General features: G+C 33.7%; 2 protein-coding genes across 3 annotated transcripts in view; one reads left to right on the plus strand and one right to left on the minus strand.

Moving 5' to 3' along the window:
• The window catches only part of LOC132198812 (amphiphysin), a 35,248-nt gene extending 14,988 nt beyond the window's left edge, over nt 1-20,260 (minus strand). For both annotated transcript variants that reach the window (XM_059623051.1, XM_059623050.1), the window contains exon 1: nt 20,101-20,260. In XM_059623051.1, the coding sequence (XP_059479034.1) occupies nt 20,101-20,169 (69 nt within the window). In that variant the 5' untranslated portion in view covers nt 20,170-20,260. The remainder of the gene's footprint in view (nt 1-20,100) is intronic.
• A 1,891-nt stretch (nt 20,261-22,151) lies between these two features.
• Nucleotides 22,152-24,129, plus strand: LOC132198873 (ejaculatory bulb-specific protein 3-like). The gene is made up of 2 exons (XM_059623145.1): nt 22,152-22,429; nt 23,546-24,129. The coding sequence occupies exons 1-2, from the start codon at nt 22,228-22,230 to the stop codon at nt 23,740-23,742; spliced, it is 399 nt and encodes a 132-aa protein (XP_059479128.1). The 5' UTR covers nt 22,152-22,227; the 3' UTR covers nt 23,743-24,129.
• The last annotated feature ends 25 nt before the right edge of the window (nt 24,130-24,154 follow it).

The raw sequence follows: 24,154 nt of genomic DNA on the forward strand, positions 1-24,154 counted from the left end.
AGGCAGTTCAGATAAAAGGTGACATTAACCCAAAACTGCCAACGAGACATTCCAACCTGGAAACGGCTCTCGATGTCGCCGTCCAGCACTGGCTGATGCAAAAAGAAAAAAAGGCATCCATCTAACCTGAATGGCGGAAGAAGTGACAAAAGAAAGGAGCAAAAGTAGGCTTCGTGCTCGCCTCGCACAGCATCCTACAGACCTACATCTCCCCGAGTATACGTTTGAGAGTGTAATATATGCGCGCATCAAACATTCATAATATATGCACAAGCGCTCTCGATTGAGACTCGCGTTCCACGTGACCAGACACAACGCACTGGGAATGCATAGACAGGGGCCTTCAAGTAACAACCAAAAAATTATTAAAAATTTTCAAAAAAAGAAAAAAAGGATAAGTGATTTAGTAGGTCTTGCTGCAAGAAATAAATTTAAAAAAAATCTAAATTTAATTTGATGAAAGGTATTTAATTTTATTATTATCTGCAATGTCACACTTACAATTAAAAAAAAAAAATACACTCAAGATGAATCTTATCACTTTTCATAAATTAAAAAAATTAAAAGTAAATTATAAACAAAATCAAATATATCAATTATTTTTTAACATTTTTACATTATTTGATGATTTATTTTGTTTAAAATATAATTAATTATTTTCGATATTTTAAAATTTAAAAATGTTATTGTTTAACAAGCAGTTTAAAAGTAATTATTTATGAATTTGATATCAATTTTAATTTTTCATCAAGTTTTATTAAAAAATGTGTTTATTAAATAATTATTTTTGGGTTTTTTGATAAATTATTATTACCCTTTATTTTACCGCCTTTTTTTAAAGTCGTGCATCTGCCTGTCACACTCTCATTTTCCAAAGTGAAACTGCTAATTTGCACGCACGAATAATTTCCATCGAAAAGCAGTCAGCCGGCGCCGGTCGACGCGGGAAAAAGCTCTTTTGTATTGCAACTCTCGTAGCGAGTACAAATAAAAACAAGACCGGCGTCGACGAGAGTAACAGGATTTCTGGTGCACACAAAGGAATTTCTCATTCCGCGCGCTCTAACAACTCGTTTGCTCTCCTTTATACGTAAATTCCACGTGCTTTTTTTTTGAACAGAAAAAATTTTGCAGCATATTGGAATAATATATAATTTTGCATGCATATGCAGTCACTTTCTATCAAGTGCAATTTGCTCTCTGGTAATAATGTAACGTGGATGATTGGCGCACCAGCCGCAATCAGTCAACCGGGTCAATCATGAGGAAAGAAGAGAGAAAGGAACATGAGAATATTAAATGGACAAAATCTAGTAAAAAAATTCACCCAAAAACTAATGAATTTTCAAAATCAGACCGGATACAATTTTTCCCCCCAGAAAAATCGTCTGTTTGTCAATTAAGTTGGTTCGAATTTTTTGTTTTATAAATAAAACAATAAATGAACAATTCAATTTTAACAAATCAATGTGACTATTTTTAAATAAATATTATTGCGAAACAGGAAACAATTGAAAATGGCCTATACTTATTGGTTTTTGGAATATTTAGTCGATTTAAAACCTAGGAATTTTAAAGAAGTGCAGAATGCGAAAGATTCGTTCATGTTCACTTATTTATTTATTTATTTTTTGCTCAATGTTCATTTACTTGCAAAATTTTATTTCTTACGAAATGGTGCTTTTTCAGGCAGTTTTCAGTGCTAAATTGTGCTAAATTAACGATTTCGGTCGTCTGCGCGCAGCATATTAACTTACAACTTTCAGTAACTTGCGAGTTTAGTTTGATTTTGGCTTCATCTTCAAGAGCAAGTATAAATAGAGTATTAATAATAATAAAAGGAGAATATAAACATAAATTTGATGCATTCTACGCATTCAAGAAAGATTATCTAACATCTTAAGAATCATTTTTTGTATGTAACATAATTGAATTCTGTTAATGCGTTGTTATTTATCTTTTTGTTTTTCTACTTTGCGTTAATTTTAAACTCCAAATTTTCCTCCTCTCCCGGCATTGGTAACTGAACATGGAAATATCAATAGAAATAAAAAGTAAAAATTAACAGAAAAATGTTTAAATTTGTCAATTTAATTATAAATATGAAAATAACTAAATTAAAATAATATTGAATTTAAATTGTTAAAATAAAAAAATTTAAATACTCTCTCTTTATTATAACACTAAAAATGCACTCCTCACATACGATCCGAAATGGCTCCCAAACTTTCTTTCAAGGCAAAGGTCAACTCGAGGGCGAGCCCGTCCGTCGAACGCGAGATCAATCAGGCAATTTCTCCTCTCCGAAAAGAAAGGCGGCGGCGCCACTCTCAGTAATTTCCTCGCCGAAATTATTCATCACGCGAGAAAACGGAATCGAAGGGGTGTTACGGAGGAAAGCCTACAAGGGCCCGAGGGTGGCGAGGGGCGTCCAATTTGCAGTCGCAAATCGCTGCAAATTGCTTCGCTCTCGCCGCACGCTCGGCGGGTTTCAATTTGCGGCACGTATATTTTGACAGCGGAGACGCTTGTATCAACGCAATCAACATCACTGCCACTAATAATAAATCAAGAAGGAATTTTGATTTTGTAGATTTTTAATTTAAAGGATGGAAATAATTTTTTTATGGACCATAATATTTTCTTAAACGTACTATTATATGAAGCCGCCATTAGCTGGAATACAAGTTTTTTTAACATTGTATAAAAAAAAAACAGGAATTTATTACCAAAATAATACAAATTTCAGTGAACCCTTTTGGTAGTTTTCATGTGAAAATGATTACAACATACACACTCTTTTAAGGTTCACTTGAGGTCAGAATTTTGATGTTTCTAATTTTTGTTATAGCAAAAGAGTTTCAATACAAGAGAAATTTACTGCCGCTAAAAATGATTTAAATTTCTAAATCTGATGAGTTGTGTATTTTTTTATCAAAAATTATTTCTATTCTGAGACTGGTGAAAAAAGTCTCATTTTAAAATTTAAAAAGTTTAAAAACGAGATTTTCTTAGGCCAAATTTGAATTGAAAACGCCGTGAGTAGATTAAGAATAATTTAAATATTTCAAACATTTACCACGACAATGAATTCAAGCTGAGAATTTTTATTATAATTGTTGTTTATTTGTCCAAATTGTTACATCAAATTGTTGGAAACAATTTGATTGATAAGAAAGAAATTGTTGGACAAAACAATGTCACCACCACTAGCAAGAATTTTTGCTACAACTTCCGAAATCAAAAAGACTCCTTTAGAACCAAAATCATTGCTTAAAGTTTGGAATTTTGTAGAACTGGAATTTACTGCTTTCGAAAATAAAAAAATTTAAATAGTCAAAATATGAAAGTCTAAAAAATAAATCTTAATATTGCATATTTGAATCAGAAATATTTATAATAATTTTCGGAAGAAAATAAAGATATTTATCACTCAAATTCAATAAATACTCATAACTATAGAAATGAGTTTTCAATGGAATAATTTATTTTCTATTGCTTTTTTAGTTAAATTAAAGCACACAAAAAAATTACTTCAATAAATCTAAATTACTGAAATTAAAATATTTTAATGAGGTTCATACTAGGATGATTTTTTAGATTAGAGTGAATCAGGAGTGCAGAGGAGACGTGCCGGTCGTTCTCGCAGTGCTCATGTTTGGTCGGCGGCCAAAACGACTCGGGGGCTGCTAAGTCTGCGTATTTTTACCAGGGACCGCGGCGGCGGACCCGGCGCTAAATTTGCTCATTCTCTAGACACGCTCGCGAAGTAAGAATAGCGAACGGCCGCGAGAACGAGGATGCGGCGTGTCCACCCGGCAAGAAAATTATTCCTTAATTTGCACCCGGAGAAGGTGGTCGTCGGGCGGGCCAGCGAGCGAGCGACACAGGGGTTGCGTCGAGGGGCGATTCGTGTGCGCCGCGTGTGTGTAAAAATAAATATGCACCCGCCCACAAAATATGCGCCAAGCAACGAGACAAGAATAATCTGCAATTTACGCGGGCCCATATTTTTAAAACGAGGTCGTCACATGTTTCGCAAGAGTGTGTGAAGAGATTTGATCTTGACGGGGGCGGAAGTCTACAAGTCAATGGGCAGCTTCAAATTTAGGTTTAATTTTAATGTGTTCGCAAGAAGTAGTTGGGCAGCTTCAAATAACTATCTTATAAATTTCCATTATTTTTTTTTTTAAATTTATTATATATTTTGACGGATTACGGGATTAGTTGATGTTGATGATGTGAAAGTCCGTAATGAATGGAGAATAAAAAAAAAAAAAAAAATTTTATTTGATTCTAACTCTTGTTGGTTTGATCGAAATGTTAAAATTATGTATGAAAGTAAATTAGAAATTATTATTGCTGTTTATTTGTACAAATTGATTAAATTCCATTTTTGAAAACAATTTGTTAAAAAAAAAGGAATTGAAGGACAAAACTAACAAGAATTTTGCTAAAATTCCGAGATCAAAAAGATCTCATCCTCGGTTGATGAGATGAGAAAGAAAATGAAAAAAATATTGAGAAAATCTAAAACGATTCAAAATTCCATCAAAATTTAAATCCAAAATTGTAAATGATGTCAATTTCAGTAAGTTGCAAACAGGTTAATCAAGGGTAATAATTTTCAATTTTTTATTAATTTAGATTTTCTTCAAGAAATTCATTCATTATTTTTCTAATTAAATTTTCTTGGTTTTTTTAATTTGACAGTAAATTGATATTTCAAGATCAATTTTGCCTTCATTGCTGAGTAAAATAGAATTTTCTTTTACGAGTTTACAAAAAAAACAAAATTATTTGCCCTTCTTATATACAATTAAGCATGATTCAAAGCAACACGGTACTAATTTATCGCAATTGGCCATCATTCAAGTGGTTGGCCGGCAAACACCATTTGCAAACTTCCGATTCGATTTGGAAAAGCACCAAACGCAAATCTAAACACGTTGATTTTCAAGCCGCAAAAATTTCGCCTCGTGCTTTTCACGCTTTTCGGTGCACGCAAAGTTTTAATTAGCGAGTGAACTTATACATTACTCAGTGTCCGAAAATAGAATTCGGTTTGTGTCTCCGAGTGCGCCGCATTCAAGATTATTTATTCAAGAAAGTAGTCGAGATTTCTTTGAAATCCGCCGTGCAGCACCAGCGCGAATCGGACAATGATTGTTGCGGTGAGGCTCTTTTTGTCGTCTTTCGATTGGAATCCAGCCTAATTCGAGTTGAGGACAGATTATGCTGCAGCAGCGTAGTCGCAAGCGCAGGAATGTTGGGGCGAAAGAGGCCGTTTAAACGGCGCGTCTAATTAAAGTAGGGCCATTCAAATGCCAAGCGAGCGTCGATTTTACACACTCGCGTATTGTTTTCCTAACACCGAATCCAATCTGTTTCACAGTCGTGGAGAATCGTCAATTGTCTCGTGATTCCTGTTAAAAGAAGGTTTTACAGAAAATTGAATTTCGTCCAATTGTATCGTTTCCATTGATTGAATTGTTTCAATCATTTACAGCTTTCCTTAATTAGTTAATAATTGGAAACTGCTTCACCAAAATATTTAAAATATGATTTGTGCCATGATGTAGAAACCTGGCATATCCTCTAATGAAATTTAATTTAATTTTCTTTTTAAACTTATCCCATTATAATTTACAAAGAAATGCCCATACTTATTATTATTGAATCGATAATCTTAAAATTTTTTTTTATTGCTTAGAATTATAATTTGTAGCCAAAATGAAAAACAAATTCAGCATTTAAGAAAAACATTAATTTTATTGAAGCCTTCAAAAGAAAATTTGTTAGAGAATAATAAAACAAAAAAAAAAAATGAAATATAAAAATCAGTTTCTTTAATTTCTGAAATATCCACTTCAAATAAGATGAAAAATATAATTTATATTAAATTACTTTTAATTTTGTGAGTTATATTTTGATATCGTGTTTATTCAAATTATTTTCACACAATCCGATTTTTTTTTAATTCTTGATGGCCGGCGCTAAAATTGGAATCGACCCCGCAAAATTAGGGCACAACGACCAAATTTCGTGTCTCATTCTCACACGAGACGGACAAAAGAAGATGCCACCACCGCAGAGACAAAAAGTGGCCGCAGCTTTGGGGTCAGCTTGCTCAATAAATTTTCTGGCGCCCATTATTATTCGAACTTAATTCTTTTGTTTCTGGTCCGAGTGTCGAAAATAGGATCGTTTCAATTAGCGGTTAATGCGATCGCTGGCGCAAAATCAAAGCAAATATCATAAAACGGGTGAGCAACGAGTGAGTGCGAGTGGAGTTTGTTTGGCCTCTCTCGCGGCGGATTGTTTACAACCGGCCCTAGCAGCGTGAATCGCAGACGGATCGAATTTTCCCTTGCTGAACTTGACGGATCGCATCCGATTCTGATGCAATTTTATTGATGGCGCAATGCAGAAAGGAAAAGTAGTGCAAACTTATTGACAACATTAATATCAGGGTTACAACAACTTATAAGAATATAAATAAACAAAATTTAAATTACGTTTTGTTTCTATTAATTTTTAAAGATTTGTGATTTTGTTTAAAATAAATATTTTATAATGGCTAAACGATTTTTTTTTCAACTTTCTGTTGTTATCTCTAAAATATTATGAGCCATCAATTATTGCATTTTGCTACGAAGCTATTTCATAATATAAAAAACAAATAATTTATAACACAACTGCAAACTTGTATTAACGCAGACTTTATAAAAATGACTTGATATGCTCTATAAGAAATTGCTTTCCATTATGTCTTTAAATGTGCCTATAATTGTGGATTTAGAATCCAATTTTAACTCTAATATATTATGCTAGAATCAAACAATGAACAAACAATCGGAAATGAAAATTAATAAAAATCATCAAAACAAGACATCCAAGCTTACGTTGGTAAAAAACATCGGTGTTTTAATGTAAAATAACTTTCCATCAACTAAATAAAAAATATCATTGAGAAAACAACAGTTAATTACAAGCTGACAACAAAACACGCTGAACCGATTTATTTTTAATGACTTTTGGACAAATTAGGCGTCGGCCTGCGCTCAAATTCGCCTGACGAGTGGAGGTACCATGTATTAAAAATAAATATAATTTGCACACATTGGAAGGTGAGTCAGTGCGAAATGGCTCTGGGCCTGCTCACCGGCGTGGGAGCTTTGCATTGCAAATTAATGCGAGCGAGTCCTTGAGATGCAATGGCTCGAAAATAATTTCGGAGCAGGTGAGTCTCTGCTCTGCTTTCCGCAGTGGGCGCGCGGTCTGCCATGGGTGGGTTTGCAAGGAGGAATGAAAATAAAAAAATGGATCTCAAAAGTGGGCGACGAGAGCACGGAAAGGAAAAGGCTTGTGGGGATTATAAGGGACGTGCAAGTTTGTAGCAAAGAAACTCGGTAAAGCCAAGAGTGTATGTATGAATTGTAAAATATTCATTTGACGAGACGAGGGCAAAAAGTGTGTTTGTATAGGCGGTAGTTTCGCCTCTATGAATTTCTGAAAGAGACCGCTAATGAAAGAAGTGAAAGGGAAATTTTTTTAAATTAAGAATCAGAATGTGATGAGAAATCTCTTCAAATTGAAATATGTGATTGATCAATTGATTCAAATTTACGGGGATCAATGAGATTATGAAGGTCTTGCTCAAGTCATCTTAAACCAGAATGGAAGGGACATTTAAATTCAGTAGGATTTACTTTTTGCACAACAATTTAAATAAATTAAATTAATTAAAAAGATTGTGTCCGCAATTTAATCCTTTCATTGCACAAATTTCAACTAAATTAAATTCTTCAGCTTGTCCTTTCGAGGTCAAATTTCATCTCGGATTGCAGACGCCAATTCTGAAAGCAGTGGCTGAAATTACTGCCGAGAGCTCATCGGCAGTAGCTCGTTTTGAAATTATTCATTGGCGAGCCAATAAAAGTGCTGCCTTGTGACGTCCAGCGCAAAAAGCGCGAGAGAGAGAAAGAGTGACGTCGCTCTCGATTTGACCTACACACATGCACTGCATGTAGGGGGGCCGCGCTTGTACTTTTTTTTTACAACGACTTGTTTGATCACATCTCCTCTCATCCTGCCTTCCCAATTCGACGCTTTTCACATAGTTGCGAGGAGCAGGTAGCTCTTGTGACCGCGCGGCCGCGCCAAATAAAGGCAACAAAGACGACAGCGCCCTAAAAAGGAGACCGCGTGAAAATATTTTGAAAGCCTCGTCTTTTCCCCGCGACCGTCCGCGTGGTTTATGCAAGTGAAATTCGCTTTAATTTATTGTTTGGAGTTTTATTGCGCTGCGTTTTCTTTTCGGTGGAATTCGCAGTTGTAAGTCGATTGAAGAGGAAATTGTTTTAAAGTACCCGAGGAAGAGGTTCGTGACCACGAGAGGCGGAATTGGGCTTAATTTCGCACGATTCGTGCATGCGTTTATTTCAACTTTGAATTAGCTATTATTGCATGTGCCTGAGGCAAAGGAGTTTTTACAATTAGTTGGTTGGAGGTATTAGAAGGTGATTATTTATAAAATTTATTTTTAATCAATAAAAGGAAGGAAGTTGGTTGGTGGTTGATTAAAATTTTGCTGTTAAAAAAGGAAAATGTTATTTTAAAATTAAATTGGTTTGTGGCCTGATAAAAATATAATGGTTAGGAAAATAATTAAAATTTATTCCGGTGCTAATTTATAAGAAGGAAAAAGTGGTTTTTGATAAAAATGTGAGAGGAAAGCAAAGTTCTAAAAACACTAATTAGGGAGAAATCATTAAAACTTTTTGTGAATTTTTGTGTCCGCTCTTTTATTATGATTTGTATTATTTTAGAAAGATGCATTTGGGCAGAAAATTTCCCCACGGCGGTGAATCAATAATCATTAGTACCTTGAAAGACAAATAGAATCATACATTTTTCATCAACAAAATTGCATTTGAATCATTTGTATTATCATAACTGTCTTCATTTGCAAAATAATTGTATAACAATCGTCATAATTGATAAATGTAGAAACTCATTTTGTCATTCATCATCAGTTACAGTCAAAGTTAAATTAATTGTTCATAAAATATTATTGTAACTTGATATTTCAAGCTTTCAAGCGTTGGAAGTAATTTTAAATTTAATTAAAATTTTGATTTTTTCCTTATTTTGATTTTTTTTAAAGAACATTTGAAATGAATGATCCAGACCAATTTAGATTCAAAGAATGTCTTTAAAAAACCGAACGTTAATTGGACATCAAGTTAACATAATTGTATCTTTAAATGCTCAATTTCCAATCTCGAATTCCCTTCGTTTGTTTGCATTCCTTCTTGATCGTATGGAGAAATCTCGTCTTCTCCAATTGAAATCCACACATGCGACTCGTCTTGTGATTTTGTCGGCACGGAGTATCAATTTCACGTCGTTGTTATTATTATTCTATATATCCGCACGCGGAGGTGGGCGTATTAAAAAAAACTCACGCATTGTATGATGATAATTAGCTTTCTTCGACCTTTTGCTGCTGAATTTTCAAAATTAATTTCACAGTCGGTTGGAGCTGCTGCAGGTACTCGTGGCGGCAGAAGAAACGAGAGTCGAGATTTCATTAGGCGCTTCTTTTCGGACTCGTTTCGACTCGATGGTTATAATTTTCGTTCTCGCGTCGCGCAATAAAAACTGTAAAAAACGCGCGGAATAAATTAAAGGAGCCCTCCAAGAGTCAGAGGCTCGTATTGTATATACATATGTAATCTGCGTTACTCAATCTCACGTGTGTGCATCAAGTTCACGCAAGTGGATCGCCTTTGTTTTCAAGAGAATTTTACTCTCCGCCGCCAACTTTTGCACGGCTTGCAAATAAATTATCACATCGCGCTGCTCCATTACATAGCAAACTGAGCTCAAAATCAAGGAAACTAAAAACGGATTTTTTTAAGGATATGTTGCCTAAAAACGTCATATTCACTATGAATAATAGGCATAAAGCAATTATTAATTTAATATAAACTTAGGTTTTAACAGCTCTCTAAGCCACCAGCATCAGCCGATTTTATTAATGGATTATTATTTATAAAATGTATCATTTTTGATATAGTGATTGCTGTGAATATTGATTATATTTAAAATTTACATTATTACTTGTATCAAATTTTTATTTGTAATATCTAAAAATAACACAGACAAACAATTTTTTTTTTTTAAATTTGGTTTTAAATATAAAAAAGTTTTATTAATCTTGTATTATATAAAATTCAAATATTGGAAAATTTAATAAAATAAAATATAAGAGCAGTTTTATTTTACCAAACAAAAATAAATTAAAAAAAACAATTTATTTTATGAAGATAAACTAGTCATTAAGAGCATAAACAATTTTTTTTTTTTTTGAAAACCTATAACGAATACATGTTTTTAGCTCAACAAAGTTCTAAATCGTTAAACAATAATGCCTGTTGATATATAACATGTAAAGCTGTAGAAAATTATGGTCAAATAATTTTACATTAATATGTTCATTTCCTCAAGGGAGAATGATTTTCAGGAGCTCTTCTAAATTCTAACATGCAAACTACTTTTCCTCTCAAATTCCAATTAGTATCGGCACGAAAAGTTAACGTGCGTCCTTGACAGATCGATCGGAATGCACGCAACCTAGAGTAAAAACGAGATAAGGCTAGACCGAAGAGCGTTTATTATTTCGCCGTTGCATATTCGCTACGCACTCTTCATTATCTGTGTTGACATTTTAATGGTGCTCCGCGTCTGGTGCACTTTATATTTGGAACGCCACAAAGGGAGATTTAACAGGACCCACAAGAGTGCCCCGATAGGACGCGGATAACAAAAATAAACCTGCTGGCGTTAATTTGTTGGCTGCACTGACCTAGACTAAAAAAACAATTCTATACGAGTTTGTATAAGATAATAGAGAGATGACAAGAAAAAAATGTTATTTTAACTTTTCATGGCGAAAATTGGGGTCAATTAAATTGATGGTTTCGGTCCTTATTCGCGGACAGCTGAAGTTTTGAAGTGGCTTTTAATTTAGGCTGCTCGTATACACCATTTAATCAGATAGCTGCGGTTATGTGACTTGACCTTGACCTCTCAATCGAATGAGGAATGAGTTGGGCGACAAAGATATGAATTTGTGCTCAAATAAAAATTCATGGCGGTCAAAATGAAATAAAAAATTTATGACGACAGAAGGACAAAATTCACGAATCATTCAACTAAAATTTTTAGTTTTGTAGTAGAAGTTAACGATCGAGGGTTGATTCATGGTGGATTGAATTTAAATTCGGCTTTTCCTCGATGGGTTTTTGTGAGTTTTAATTGTTTTTCTCGACCACCGCCGAGAAAGCTCATGAATTATGGCTGCAGCCCGCAGCCGAAACATGTAGAGCAGGATATTGTTTTTCTTAAACAATAAAAACTCACAAAAACCCGTCGAGGAAAAGCCGAATTTAAATTCAATCCACCATAAAATTTTTAGTTTCACTAGTTTTGAAAAAATCAAGAATTTCAAATTAGTTGTCATTTTTTACGTTATCTGAGAGCATAAAAAAATTAATGCATTGAAAGAGAGGAGAAAATCCAAAATAATGATAATTTATTCCCACTCAAATTTAAATTTAGAAAATAATCCTTAATTTTTTTTAATATTTCTCATAAATTTTTAATATATTTTTTCTGTTCCTGCCATTTCTAAATGTAAAAAAGCCATTTCTCAAGAAGTGTTTTTTGTGTGTACTGAAATTGTACGAAGACCCACAGCACACACTTGGCCGGTCAGGCGAATGCATTCACGTTTGCTGTAGAGGATCATTATGGTTTTGTATTGTGCTCGGTGCGCGTTGTTTGCGGCCGACGGTCATTCTCCTCGGCCGCTTTTCACGCTGGACTGGCCACCCGACATTCGCGAATAGTGCGTCTTATGGTGCTTTTTTCTCTCTTTCCGCCGTTTTGCTTTTGTTTTTAGAGCTTCCTTTCTGCTACGGCTGCAGGCCATTCGCTCGCCAAATTTAACACGAATACATGCACAGAAGATATAACACTTTCTACTCGGCATTGTGAGGCTCTTTTTCACTCTCTCGCAAGGCCACGGACGCTACTCGAATTGTTGCCAGACGTGTTGGTCGGTTGATATTTCAGATTGACCGCTAATTCCAATTCTAACACGCATTCTTTTGGTCACGAATAGATCGTCTTTGGAAAAAAGCAGGCCATAAAGTTTGGCGATTTTAATTTTTATACACATTTAAAATCAGGAATTCCAGTAAACTTTATATAATATTGAAACGGTAATTTTTTCAATATTTTGATCTAAGAAGATAATTTTTACAATTGTTTCAAATTGGATGAAATTAATTTACTATTCTAGCATATTATATTAATTTCTTATTTAAAAAATAGCTTTTTTTGAATAGTGCATTATTTTGTCTTCTTTTTCAAAAAAAAAAACGACCGACATTTAAACAGAAAAAATAAAATTTTAATTAATTTAAACAAACGATTTTCTAGGCAACGAAACTCTCTTCAACTTCTAATTTCTATCGGATTTTTTTTCGCATCAAATCAAAACATTTCAAAATTAAAATTCCCAAACTTTAAAAGTAATTTTCTACCATACCAAATCGTCAGTCAGCCGTTGTAACGCTTTTTTTGAAGTCCTAACCGATCCACTCAGAAATAATTGCTCATTTTCACGCTCAAAGCCATAAAACTAACAGTATGCCCCAAAATTACAACCAATTTTGAAGCTATACGAAAAGCTCATATTAAATTGCAATTAACTGTTCTTTTACTATAGCAAGGGAATTTTTTTGCCTCATCGAATTTTTTTAAAGTACACAACGGATATAATGTTTTTTTTTTCTCTTTTCGGCACGTTTCGTACTTGAAGTGCAATGCAAATTGGTCTGTCCGTCGTACGGTGAGCAAAAAAAAACGTAGGGACATTGAAGCGTTCGCGTGGACTCTTGGCTCGTACAAGAGAGACATGCTTGGCAACCGCCCATTTGGAGGGAGGGAATCCCTTTGATACCAATTTGCGTGTCAAACTTCTACCCCTGGACTTCAAAAAGAAAGAAAGAAAGACATATACAGATGAGTTCTTTCAAAAGATGATTGATTGTATTCCTTGAATCTTTTTTTTGTAAATTATTAATTAAAATTTATCAATTTCTTTTAAAATATGTACCATTTTGACTCATTTCCCATATTAATTAAGACCTCAAATCCAGTCTTTACAACAATAGGAGGCGTTTTATCAATTAGAAACAATTAGAAATTTTAACCAACAATGCTGCAAAAGACTTGATTTGACTATGTCAATATAAGATAATAATGTAATGATAAATTTGGTTCCTATATTTGTGATTATTTTTTACCTGTAATATTTCTCATATGAAAAAGAACAAGAATAAATTCAAATTTATGGTAAAAAATAATCACAAAATTATGTTATTTCATTGTCAGTGTTAATATCCAAGCTATATTCACACAAATTGATTTGCTTAGAATTTCAACAAAACGATTTTTTAAAATTAAGTCTACAAAGTTCAAATCGATTAGGTTCGGGCCCCATTCTTCTGAAGCAGCGTGCAGAAATCGAAAAGCGACCAACTTGGCAGAGTGAACACGCAGAACACAATCCGAAAAACATGACAATGCCGCGGGCCGGCAGCCGTGGATTCGCGGGTACAACTTTTATTGGCAACGCGCGCAACGCGTGCAAGTGAGTTGAAATAAATATAAAATAATACAAGAAAGAGAAGAGCAGCAGCCTGAAATAACCGCGAGTGGCTGCTGACGAGAAAAACTAATGCTCTCGTCGCTCGAAAAGAATTCCCTCGCGCCAACACGTGCACCGCGTGCACTCTCGAAAAATAAATCGCCGCACCAAGAATCGCCCTCGGCCAACTGCAAATGTCAAGTTTAGATCACCCCGCGACCGTGGACCATTAAACCAAGCACACAGGGGCTTAAAACTTTATAAATGAAACGTATCTGCAACCAGGAAATTTATTTAAATTTGTAAGCGAATGTTTAGAATTACTTGCATTTTATTTGCTTTAGTCATTATGTTTATTTCCGGAATATTTATGCAATTCATAGATAATGTACCTCCATTTTTTATTTTAAATTTGTTCTTTTGACAATCAATCGAATGGAGAATAAATAAATAAATGAAACCCAATAAAGAGAATAAACAATCACTCAGTATCTCAAAGCATGTCCAGGATTTCCTTTAAAAAATATATGATTCTTTATAACCTGATTTCGATTCGAAAATATATAATTTTTGAAAAGTTAAGAAAAATTTAAATTATTTAACAAAGTGAGCTAATTTGTTTGAATAAAGCAGATTTTTTTTCAATATTCGATAAAAGAAAATTATAAAATATAATAAAGTATCATGATAATAAAAATATAAATAACTAAAAACAAAGTTAAATAAAGTGTTTTTCAATACGTTTTTATTTATTAATATACTATATACTTTGATGTATTACTAACAATGTTATTGGTTGACAACAATCAACAAACTAGCTCAATATTTCCAATAATTTATGTTAAATTTTATACAAAAATTCATTTTCTGCCTACAAAAATTATATGTTGTGTAATTTTGAATATGTAAAAAAAATAATCAAGATTAAATACAACTTACAGTTAATTATTATGTCATTCCACCAATCTATAATTTTTTTTAATCCTTTATTTCGAAATTTCTGGACCATTATTAAGAATTTTTTACAGAGTTTTTATTTGTAATTTTTTTAAATTCCTGTTTTTTACAGAACTGGAATTTTTTGGAATTTTTCCATTTAGCTTTTGTATTTAAATAAATTTGTTTATAATTATGATTATTGCAAATATTACAAAATGTAATTTTTTTGGTCCAGCAACTTGAACCAGTACTCTGTGTCAATAGAGAAAAATTCAAGCGGAATCACTCATCGGACGCAGCGAGCTTCGCTGCTATGACTGCCAGTCTGGTCTAATTTGGGCTTCGGTGGCTAAAATGAGTGATGCCAATGCCACATTTCGCCCCGACGAATGGTGTTTTTGACACAGTTATAAAAACGCTTTAGCATAGAATCGAGTGCTTTGGTTTTGCTCAATGAGGCCGCTCGATTGAATTGAAGCTCGGCGAGATAGGTCATGAAAAACGCGCAAAAAGAATACAAAGCGCTGACACGTGCTCTCCACTTTTCCGTGCAGCGACAAAGCATGGTGTGTGTGTATTTTATTATTACGGCGTGTCATCCACCGTCTCGCACTCTCTTGTGTGGCGCAATTTCATTGTGCCGGCGCGGAGAGCGCTTGTTTGGCTCCAGATTGGCGCTGGATAAGAAGACGTTTTCTCATTTCCTTTTTCGGGCCGCCTTCGAAATATCGTTCGCTTTCAAACGCAAACGCGAGTACTTTTTGTAGGTCAAAAGTTATTTTCACTCTATAAAAAAAAAACAAAGATAATTTTGAAGCATAAATTAATTAAAAAGTAAGCTCAAAGTTGTGAAAACTGTTCTATACATTTGTGAGCATTTTTTTTTTCATTTTTATAGAAACCAAAATTGCTTACACAGGTTTATTTAATTTTTTCTTAAGTTTTAATTATTATTAGTTCAAGTAGTAATGATTCGAGAACTTCAATAAAAAATATTAAATTTTAATTAAAATTCAAAAATTAAAACATTGAATTTTATTTAAAAATCTTTAAATATGGCGAACTTCAATAATATTTGATAAAGATGCAATTTTTATTTAATAATTTTTTTTCTCAAAATAAATTATCTATTTGTAGTTTCCAAAAGAGAATGAATAGTTTCACTTTGTACTTTATTTTCCCTTGGCTGCGCAAATCCTAAGAGTGGAATCGAAAGAAAATAATTCGCATAGAAAGCTCTGGTCGGAATCGCACTCTTCGATTTGTGTGTTCCGATCAAGCCCGCTGGCTGGCGTGCGCCAATCTATTTTTAAGAAGTGTCAGCGCTTCTCTTCCTTTCTTCTCCGTCAATAATCCGATCGAGAGCCGCAGCAGCCACTCGAAGGAAGGACACCTTTGCTTCGTCGGCTCCGATTCGCAAGACTTGCACTTTTCTTTTTATTTGCAAATGTATAATTCGGCCGCAGCAATCAACTCTCGTGGTTTACACGCTCTATTTGCCAAATGAAACAGATCAATCTGAATGTTTTGTAGAATTAATCAAAATTGCGTGGTTCATCGTCAAAAAAATTTCACAGATGAATAAGTTAAAAAAAAAAAATAAAAAATAAAACGTGCAGATAAAAAATACCATAAGATCAATGCGTATTTTGATGCCAATTATTATTCCCATTATTTAAATTTGGTGGATTTGAATTATGATTGTTGAAATTGCAACAATTTAACTTACCTAAAGAAAATTAAAATCCTATTCAATTTAAAAATTTCACTACTTTAAATAAATTGAAGGTAATTTACAATTTTCCATGCATGGAAGTGATCCCTGAATATAATTGAGCTTTTTTCCCAGAAAAAAATCAGCATCACATTTTGCGATAATAAAACAGCTTTATTTTCACAATTAGCCTTTAAGAGTAGTTTTAAGCTACCGAAATTATTGTAACTAGACGCACAGTGTGTGTGTTTGTTTGTGTGTTACGAATAATAATTCGGGCGCCGCAACCGCTCTTAATGAGCTGCGTCCATATTTGCAGAGCTCCGCGAGTTTCGAGCAGAGTAAATATGCGTGCTCGGTTTTCGTGGCCATCCTCAGAGATACGAATGACGTTTTTTGTGTGCGGTAGCAATAATAGGAGCAGTATTAATTTGCCTGCCACCGACGTCGCCGCCGAGCTCTCAAGAGCAAAAGACAGAGAAGATTCTGAAGGGGCCGAAAATTTATGCTGGTTTAATTCAGAAATGCTTTTGTTCAAATAATTGACATAAAATGAGACTTTGAAATCCATATTTTCAATTTTTTTTTTCAAATTCGTCACTGAATTGCTTTAACTGTTTTCATCTTAATATCAGTAAACTTTAGATACAATCGAGGATAAATTTGTTGATTATAAATCTTTTCTCTCATTTATTTATTTATGTATTCTTTATTCTATATTAAATCATGAATACTGTAAAAGCACTGCAATTCCTAATCAATATGATATGTTTATATATTATGTATAGATACTTTGTTGAATTTGCACTATAGTATTACCAATTTTTTGTAAAGTAAAAGGATATTGCCCAGACACACAATATAAATAAAAAATGCTCAAGATAAGAATTTTAATTTACAAAATCATAAATTAATTTTATTTAAAAAAATTAGAAATAAATATAAAAGTAAAAGTTTTTAAATTTAAAATAATATAGAAATTTATTAAACACAAAATGTGAACAACATTTAAAGATGCGAGTAAATTAAATTTAAAATAAATAAACATAATTATTCAATTTAATATATCAAAATTTAGTTTTAGTTTAAAAAAATTATATTCACATAATAACTGCTGTGTTTGTGGGTCAGTGGGGTGGAATCGATTGGTCCATTTCTGCGAGTGACACAAAAAGATTCGCCCTGATCATTTATCGCCGCATGAATACAAAAGTGCAGCCTTGCAAATCCTTCTTCTTCGCCGAACGTGACAGTCAAAAGCCGCATGCGGTTTGTGAACTTGAGCGCAAAATGCAATCGATGAATGAATCAATCTGTGCTGCCGTTTAATTTTCTAATCGCTCAAAGGCGCCGATTTTCTCACAAGCAGCGTTTTTCTAATTAACATTGTTTGAGCTGAATAGCGGTTCGGATTGTTTCTCTCACACAGACGCCTCGCTTACAAAGAAAATACGAAAGAAAGGGTGCATGAGAGCAGTCAGAAAATACCGCAAGGAAATATTGTTACACAATAATTGAAGCAAAATATTTATGAACAAAGAAGCGCCAATCATTTTTTTTAAAGATAATAATCTGTTATTATGACTTGCAAATTCTAGCCGTTTTTCCAGCTTTAGTAAGAAAAAGTTAAAATTTAATACGGGTTTTTAATATTTTTTCTTGCTTATCACGGCTTATCATTTGCATTGTCCAAAATTTAAATATGATTTTTGCTTGAAGCCAAATTATTTGGGAAAATCACAGAAAAAATTTGCAAATTTAATGCTTTCATTTGGTCTAATTTTGTCAACGTCCATTCATTTTTTAACATATAAACATGCTTTGCTCCTTTAGTCCAAGTAAGTAGATTTAAAATTGCTTTTCTCAGCTCAAATTTGCTGTCGTTTATAATTTTTTATTTTTTCCACCCAAGAACCGCATAAAATATTATTATCAAACACCTCAAGCCATCTACAGTCCTCTGATCAGTGATAATTAATTGGTGATAAAGTTGAAAAATGATCCATATGAAGAAAAATACTAAGTGCAATGAATATTTTCATTTCTAATCAAAACTATTTAAGTATAACAAGAACCGCCACAGATATGTAATATAATTTAAATATAATTGTTTTATTGGTATTAAAATTAAAAAAAAACAATGTAATATTAACCAAAGTATTTATAAAAATAATTAATAAATAAATTAGAGTTATATTATAACAAAAAGTTGATAATTATTAAAAATAAAATAAAAAGTGAAAATTAATTTTAAACAATTGGCATTTTAAGAAGTTTGAAGTTTTAAAATAGAATGTCAAAACTTTCTTATTTCTTAAAGCACTTTCGTATAACATTAACCAGTTTCTTTTTCCTTTTTTTTTACGATCGGAACTAACCTGGCTGGTCGCGAGCGAGCATGATGTTGACCTACAAGCGAGCACCGCACGTCTCTCGATGCTCCTCTCTGGAGAGAGAAAATGCGCGACCAGCTGGCCGCGATTAATTCATTCACGAATAAATTATCAGAGAAAGAATTCCTCTCGTGCAGCGTAATAATTTTCATTGAAGGGACGTTTAATCGCGAGCCGAGGGAAGAAGGAGAGCGAGAAAGAGAGAGAAAAGGGGCCGAAACGAAAATAGGCGAGCCCCGCGAGCCTCACGAAAGAGATGGTCCGCGTACGTTCTCTCGTGCCGACGCTGAATATTCATAAAAGCAACAAAATAAATTGTGTGAGTGTGTAGAACGAAGCAACGAGTTCACTTTCACCTCTTTGTTTTCGGCCGACGCACACGACAGAATGAAACGATGCGGATGCCGCGAGCTAGAAATCCAATAATCCGCAATGACTTGTATGAAAGTTCAAATTTAAATAAGAAAAAAAAATCTTATACTTTTTGGTTAAAATTGTAAAAAAATTCCATTATTGAACTGCTTCACTTCACTGATTGTTTATAAAAAGATAAAGAAGTGGCAAATTAATAAAAAAATTTAATATTAATTATAGCTGATGAGCGCATTTTGTTGTTTTATATGAATTGGAGTTTCAAATTTCGTATTTGCAAACAGAATTTCATTAGGAAATAATTAAAATCTAGTAATTTTTAACCGAATTTACATGTAGTACCCATGAATTTTAAAATTGCAAGGAAATCAATTTTCTGAGGACAAAAAATTTATTGCGTTTTAATTAATTTCATGCTAGTTAATTAATTTATTTGATTTTTATCAAAAATTTTTATTAACTAGAAATTGTAATTAAAAAAAAAAATATCAAATAATACGTTTTATTAAAATTATTTTATTTTATTTATTTTAGTAACTAAATAAATAATATTTTAATACCTAACTATACTTATTATCAATTAAAAATATTTATAATTAATTTTATCATGTCACATAAACCCACGTGCTTGTGATTTTACGCATTGGAAGTCAAAGGTCCAGGTCCAAGTTGCGAAAGCACCCCTAAATTTTTAATTGCAAACTCCACTTCCGCTGCGGATGCTGAAGCGTGCGAACCCTTCCTTTGTTTAGGGCGCTATTGACATGTTTGACGGAATCCCCAAAACTGAGGCGTTCACTTTGCTAATCGAATTACAATCAGGCAGCAACAGCCCTTGGGCAGGGGTGGGCGTTGCGAGGACAGGTGGTGGCCATGGCGAGAGGCCCTTTGGCTTAAGTTCGGCGCGAGGGGCGCTTCGGGGGCGCGGGAGTCGCGGCTCGTCGACGCTCGCCTACCTTTTCTTTGGTCCTTCCTGCGTGTTTCTGTAACGACTTGGCGATCAGAGCTCCTTTACTCTCTGCCATTTTGCCTCGAGTCGAAGAGTTGGCCTGCAAATCCACGCGACTTTGCTTGCAAACAGAGACTGAACGGCGGCCAGATGAGCAGCCGTCTTCGCCGAACTGACGTGCGGCCGCTCCGGCCGCCGACATCTGCCGGCCGCCGCGACAACTTCCGACCGCCGTGCTCGCGGCTCTGGCGAGCGGCGCGCGAGACTCCGCGTTTTCAACATAGGCAACGTGCTGCGCTAGGACACGTCGCAGGTTGCATACTTTGCTAAAACTGGGCGTTTGTAATTCAATAATGTTAATTTTATTGTTCTGAGAATAGGATTTTTTGAATTCATAGTTTTTCCAAACAATTTTGATCAAAAATTTGTTGACGATAAAGTAAAGAAGCCAATAGGAAAATTGATAAAACATTATCAATAAAATTAAATCCCAGAGCAAATCATTATGAAAACAGAAGATACAATCAATTTTAGACATAATTTCCATCCATTTTTTGCTTCTGCACTAGATTTGGTAATTGCTAATTGCTTACTTCTTGATACGAATGCGTATTTTTAATTTGTTTCAGATATGCACTTATAATAAGCCCTATTTGTAGTTCTAGAAATTTTTAATTCCAGGTTATTATATGGTAAAATCGTTCATTAAATAAAAACACCTTTGGCTTTATAAACTATTTTAAATGCATTCAAATTTCGCTGGGTGAATAAATTAATTAAATATAATTTCTATTTCATAAAAACAGAATAAAAATTGAGTTATATAGTGGAGTTAAGCATTCCTCATTCAAGGTTTTGGAAGTTTCCAGAAACAATGCAAAAAAAAAATATGGATTGCATGCGTCGGAAAACCGCAGTGGCTGCAAAACAGTGCAATTAGAGTGCAATTAAGGTGCGTGGAAATTCCACAGTATTACGTGCACGGCAGGCAACAGGGCTCAACTACGCGGAAACTTGAAGGATCCCTATTATGAAGAAAATGAAATAAATGAACAACAAGCCATAATAGCTGGAACAATGCCATTAAAGCGGCGCCGGGCAGATCTTCACTGCAACATCGTGATTAATAGATAAGTGGACTTCTCTACATTGCTGTTAAGTATAAAAATGTATAAATCCGATTATTTCAAGCGCAAAGTTTTTTCATTGCCTCCTCCTCATCATAAACAGGGGCGGAACGAGACTATTGTAATAAAAGTAAATTAAATCAAAAACCTACATTCAAAATCAAAAAAATTTACAAACATATGATATATAAATGCTGGTCCTTTTTTTATTTGAATTTAACATGTTTTAAATTTTAATATTTTATTTAAAATAATGAAATTGTTTAATTAAAAAGTTAAAAATATGAAAAAAGTAAAATACAAATAGAGGATTATATGTATATGCTGTTAATAAATTGTGTTAAGTTTAAATGATTAAATATAATGCATATATATTTAAAAAAAAAAAAATATGTAATATTATAATATTCTTTGCTAGTATTTGGCTAGTATTTGAAAATAATAAAATAATTGTTGAGTAGCAAATAAAATTCCAGTCCACATTACGTAATTACAATAAGTTCTTAAATTATTTAATTCTATAGCTTTCAATAAAAGATTATAAATATACAATAAAATAAAAAAGAATAAAGCTAGGCATCGACATTTTATTTTAAACGATTGGCCACAATTTAAATAATTTATCATGTGTGAAGCTTTTTTTAATAGTTTATTTCCTAGATAAAATACAAACAAGTCCTCTTTTCCCAACTTGGCCAATTTCAATTAGCCGCGGACGAGATCGCAGATGAAAAAGTGAATTTAATTAATAACTAATTAGCACGTTATTCCGCCACTTGCTGATGCACTCGCCAGTGCAGTGTGGTCGTTTTCCTTGACTCTAATTACCCGGCACGCTCGACCTCCCGCGCGCCTTTTCCCTGCCGATCGACCATGTGGCCCCGCGTGCAATGAAACCGATCGAGTGCATCCGACGAGGTGCATCTCAAGTGTCGCGCGCATTTACCCTTGCGTGGCGCGCGTATAAAAGGCGGGGTGGCTTCTCGGCAGCCGTTCACTTCAAGAAAATGCGCTCGACCGTTCTCGTCTGCCTGTGTGTGGTGGTGGTCGCGGCCGCCGCCCCGCAGAACACCGGCGGCCGCAAGTACACCGACAAGTACGACCACGTCGACGTCGACGCGATTTTGAGGAACGACAGGATTCTCACCTCCTACGTCAAGTGCATGCTCGACCAGGGCCCCTGCACTGCCGAGGGAAAGAATCTCAAAAGTAAGTTTTTTTTGACGTGAAAAATATTGCTCTTTTTGCTCCAACGTTTTGATAATAGATGATTGAAATTTTTCTCATACTGATTAAAAATATGGGTCGACTCGTGATGACTGTAATTAATTTTTTGGATTAGTTTAATTTATTTTTATTATTTTCTTGAAAGAATTTAAATTTTTTTGCTTAAACGATAGGTAATTGCATTTTTATTAGAAGCTTTTCAAAAACATTGTTTGGTTCTCTAAATAAAAATTTGACCAACACCATAAAGATCATTTGAGATTTTTTGCTTTTAAACGATTTTTCCTGGGTCTTTTCATTAAAACCAACATTATGACATATTGAATCGTTTTTTTAAAGTGACGTCACCAAACTAGCAATTCTTTTTAGTGCAGATGAGTACAGAAGTAAAATTCTTGTTGTAGTTTTGTTTTTTGTGTTTTAAGAGTTTCTATTGCTAGGCGGCTTCTGTTTAATGACAACAGCTACTATTTTAGAACACGAAATACGATTTGCAAACGGTTAAATATCTTTTTTAATTTTAAAGTCAAGTTTATTTGTAAATATGAAAGTTTAGGCATTGTCATTATTTTTTCCACTTATATTTTTAAAGAGATTTGAACGCCTGCAATTTCAAAAGTAATTCTAACTATTAAAAGACAAATTATTTTTTTTTGTATCTCTTTTTTTACTTTTCCGTTGGGCAACAATAAATCATGTACGGTAAATTATATAAACTTGCTTAGTCACTTGAGTATTTGTGCAGACCTTTGCCTTGCAGTTAGGCCTTTTGCTCAACATTGGTGCCTGAAATTTTGCCTATAGCGCTGGGTTAACCGCAGAGCCCATTTGTCAGCACGATTTTTTAATTTCAACTGCGTCCTTAATTATTATCATCATCAATAAATAGGAAAATCCATTCGCAGAGAGTGGGAAATGTAAGACGATGTGTACTAATTAAACATTTTAAAAAACCAGCACAATAAGTTAAAATAGATTTTGCATAAAAATATAAAATGCTAGACGGAGAAAATTTAAATTACCCTTCCCCAATTTTATTTCATGTATATTCAAATTAAAAATTAAAGTGAAGGTTTAATTTAATATTAAAAATTTCAGTTGATTTGCCCGACGCTCTGGAGACAGACTGCTCCAAGTGCAGCGAGCGCCAAATCGAAATTGTTCGCAAAGCTTCAAGGCATCTGATGGAGAAGCGACCTGCCGACTGGAAGAAGCTGCAGGACAAATACGACCCTCAGGGCACTTTCCAACCTCGCTTCGAGCGTTTCATCAACGAAGGCGCCGTCAAGGCTTAAACTTGCATTTCTTCTCATAATTTAATTATGGTTAAAAACGATTAGTATTTATAAATTAGATAATTATATCCGATAAGCGATAAAGTGGCCTGGTGATCAACTGATTATAATTTAATAAATAGCATCTGAATTGGCGTGGAATTCAAGCCAGCCGCATATATATGATGATAAAATCAATGTGAATTAGATAGTATTTCTTTAATTGTAAGATCCACTTATTGTATAGTAAGTGGAAATAGTTATGCCAAAATTTATATTATAAAACTTAATTTTGATACTATCTAAAGAAGGAGAATGGGTGGAAAAAGTTACTTGAAGTTAAATGGTAGACAAGTAATTATATAAATTGGCGACAGATAAAATTAAGACTGATGCATTTCAAATAAATATAACACCAAATAAAGGAGATGAA

This window comes from Neocloeon triangulifer, unplaced genomic scaffold (genome assembly GCF_031216515.1).
Source record: "Neocloeon triangulifer isolate White Clay Creek 2 clone unplaced genomic scaffold, ASM3121651v1 ptg000013l, whole genome shotgun sequence".
Classification (NCBI taxonomy): Eukaryota; Metazoa; Arthropoda; class Insecta; order Ephemeroptera; family Baetidae; genus Neocloeon; species Neocloeon triangulifer.

What these genes read in the sequence shown, in the direction of transcription:
- LOC132198873 (XM_059623145.1), top strand. Translation starts at nt 22,228, where the DNA reads ATGCGCTCGACCGTTCTCGTCTGCCTGTGTGTGGTGGTGGTCGCGGCC. An exon ending in CGAGGGAAAGAATCTCAAAA is followed by an intron (nt 22,430 to 23,545) that starts GTAAGTTTTTTT and finishes TAAAAATTTCAG; the next exon opens with TTGATTTGCCCGACGCTCTG.